Consider the following 2,868-nt stretch of genomic DNA (forward strand, 5'->3'; position numbering starts at 1 on the left):
CCCCTCCTCCCACCTCAAGCCGCACCCCCATCTCCTACCTACTAACCTCATCTCTCCCCCTTGACCTGTTCGTCCTCCCTGGACTGACCTATCTCCTCCCTACCTACACTCACCTTTACTGGCTCCATCCCCGCCTCTTTGACCTGTCTGTTTCCTCTCCACCTATCTTCTCCTCTATCGATCTTCTATCCGCCTCCCCCTCTCTCCCTCTCTCCCTATTTATTTCAGAACCCCCTTCCCCTCCCCTATTTCTGATGAAGAGTCTAGGCCCGAAACGTCAGCCTTCCTGCTCCTATGATGCTGCTTGGCCTGCTGTGTTCATCCAGCCCTACACCTTCTTATCTCAGATTCTCCAGCATCTGCAGTTCCTACTATCTCAGAACGAAGGGATTTACCTGTTTGTAGATCTTTCCTTTCTCTAATTTGCTGATTTTGTCCCAGTGCAATTGATCTCTTTGATTTGCTCTCCTGAACGGTCTGTGGAAAAGTCAGAGAACTTCAGAGATAAATTTTCAAACAGTGCTAAAGATCAATTTTCACTCCCACTGAAAACACAGCAATGAAACCATTCCACTGAAATCCTATTGCACTGACCTTCGGTTGTCATTGAAGAATGCTGGCTTCTCAGCCTGAACAATGATGATGTCAAATAGGTCTCGCCAATCTTTGCCAACCATGTACTGCATTCCTTTATCACTGTCACAACAGGAACACAACCATGAAAAATAAATCACCAGTCTTATTTTAATCACTGCCAGTGCACATTTCTTGAAAAACACATTTTGCTCTACATAGGCATTTTTAACAATTATTTATTCATTCATAAGATGTAGGTGTCACTGGCCAGGACAGAATTTAATGCCAATTCCTAATTGCCCAAGGCCAGGTAATGGTGAATGCTTTCTTGAGCCAATGAAATCCATGCATTTCTCTATTTAATGCAGATCACCATCTTCACATGACATCATCAAAATCAGGAAAGTCACTTACACAAAACTGAAAGGGCTGTTGGTTATTAGGAAAAGTTTCTTGCCACTGTCAATCAATCTTCCCAAGACAGCACTTGTTTTCTCCTCATGAGATATGTATTTATCTGATTTGAAAGAAAGGTACTGATAAGTTTTTATGCAGCAGTATGCCAGACTTCACACAGTAATTTCAGCAACACCTTAGAACACAAATTGTACACAAGTCAAATCCAGACAGACCGACTAGGTATCAACTCTATTTTAACTACAGTAGGTTGACAATCAAAAACATGGTGGGTTGTCGAAACTGACTTCCTATCAGACAGGAAGTGAGCTGTCTCTGAACACAAGTTCTATCTCACTCCATTGCATTCAAACTGCACACCACATGGGAAGCCAAGTAATTTTAACTTTGAGCTTGTGTTGGGACCTCCTTTGGTGCCCTCACAACCCAGCAGAGGTATTTCCTTCCCCACCCTCCAGGTCACCCTCTACTTACTCATAAGACATAGGAACAGAAATAGTCCAGTCGGCCCATCGAGCCTGCTCCACCATCCAATGAGATCATGGCTGATCCAATAATCCCCAACTCCACTTTCCTGCCTTATCCACATAACCCTTGATTCCATTACGGATTAAAAATCCATCTATCTCGGCCTTTAACGTACTTAATGATCCAGTCTCGACAGCTCTCTGCAGTAAGGAATTCCACAGATTCGCTACCCTCAGAACAAATTCCTCCCCATCTCTGCCGTAAATGTGCGACCCCTTATTCTGAGATTATGCCGTCTGGTCCTAGATTCTCCACCCCTCAGCTGCTTGAAAGCAGCCATCCCTTGCAAACCCCATCTCCTCCAACTCTTATCCCTCAACCACACCCCTCCCCCCCACTTCACTGTGTCCCTCCAACTTTGCACTCAGGAGTCGCCCTGGGATCCTCAGCATTGGGCACTGCCCAAAGACTCAGCTGTGTCTCCCAGTGGTAGGGCTGCCCACCATCTGCTTGGTTGGCAGCTCTTGAAGGTAGGACTTCTCCCAAGAGAGGGAGTGGCAGGCTCTCAGAGAAATTAATCCTTTTTCCCAGCATTAAATAACTGAGGGTGCTGTCAGGAGTGACAGAGCCTGTCAATGTTTATGCTGGGAAACACAGCCCAGTATCATAGTTTCCCAAGAAATTGTGAGTACCCCAGAACTATATTTAATTTCAGCGTTATTCATCCCACTGATTCCTGACACATTGAGAAAACAAGAAAGATATACTCAATGGAGGGAAATACAGGTGTAGTGGTTATGTCACTGGGTTAATAATCCTGAGATCCAATCTGATGTCCTAGGAACAAAGGCTCAAACTCCAATATGGCAGATTCAATAAATAAAAATCTAGAATTAAAAGCCAGTCTCAGTAATGACGACTGTGAAATCAGCATCAATTCAGGCTCACCAATGCCCTTTAGGGAAAGAAGTCTGCCATTCCTACACTATCTGACCTACATGTAATTCCAGACCCACAGCAATGTGGTTCACTCTTAACTACCCTCTGAAATGGGCTTGCAAGCCACTGAACTCAAAAAAAAATTAGGGATGGGCAATCAATGTTGGACTGACCATATCCCATGACAGATTTTTAAAAAAAAGCAGAATTTACTGGAAATGCTTTTCGCCAATTGCTTCTACTTTTAACTTGTAGCCCAAAACATTGCTACCAATCTTTGATGCAACATCAAAACATCAGAAGAGGGAAGTAAGAAATATTGCTTTTTAAAAAAAAATGACATTAAAGTATTGAATTGGTCAATATCAAAGAGGAAACTGCAATTTCAGATAGGGAAAGAATAATGACAGCACGTGGGGTAGGAGAGAGGGAGAGAGGGAGAGAGGGAGAGAGGGAGAGAGGGAGAGA

The 2,868-nt window shown here is 43.8% G+C and overlaps 1 protein-coding gene across 2 annotated transcripts in view; it reads right to left on the minus strand.

Moving 5' to 3' along the window:
• Positions 1–2,868, minus strand: part of nt5dc3 (5'-nucleotidase domain containing 3) — a 127,870-nt gene that overhangs the window by 101,496 nt on the left and 23,506 nt on the right. For both annotated transcript variants that reach the window (XR_007264040.1, XM_048607483.1), the window contains exons 8-10: positions 991–1,093; positions 595–696; positions 396–477 (exon numbers count right to left, since the gene is read on the minus strand). Coding sequence is in view for 1 of the 2 variants with exons in the window: in XM_048607483.1 (XP_048463440.1) it covers positions 396–477; positions 595–696; positions 991–1,093 (287 nt within the window). In the remaining variant the exon portion in view is untranslated. The remainder of the gene's footprint in view (positions 1–395; positions 478–594; positions 697–990; positions 1,094–2,868) is intronic.

The sequence above is a fragment of the Rhincodon typus genome, chromosome 18 (assembly GCF_021869965.1).
Source record: "Rhincodon typus isolate 14 chromosome 18, sRhiTyp1.1, whole genome shotgun sequence".
Classification (NCBI taxonomy): Eukaryota; Metazoa; Chordata; class Chondrichthyes; order Orectolobiformes; family Rhincodontidae; genus Rhincodon; species Rhincodon typus.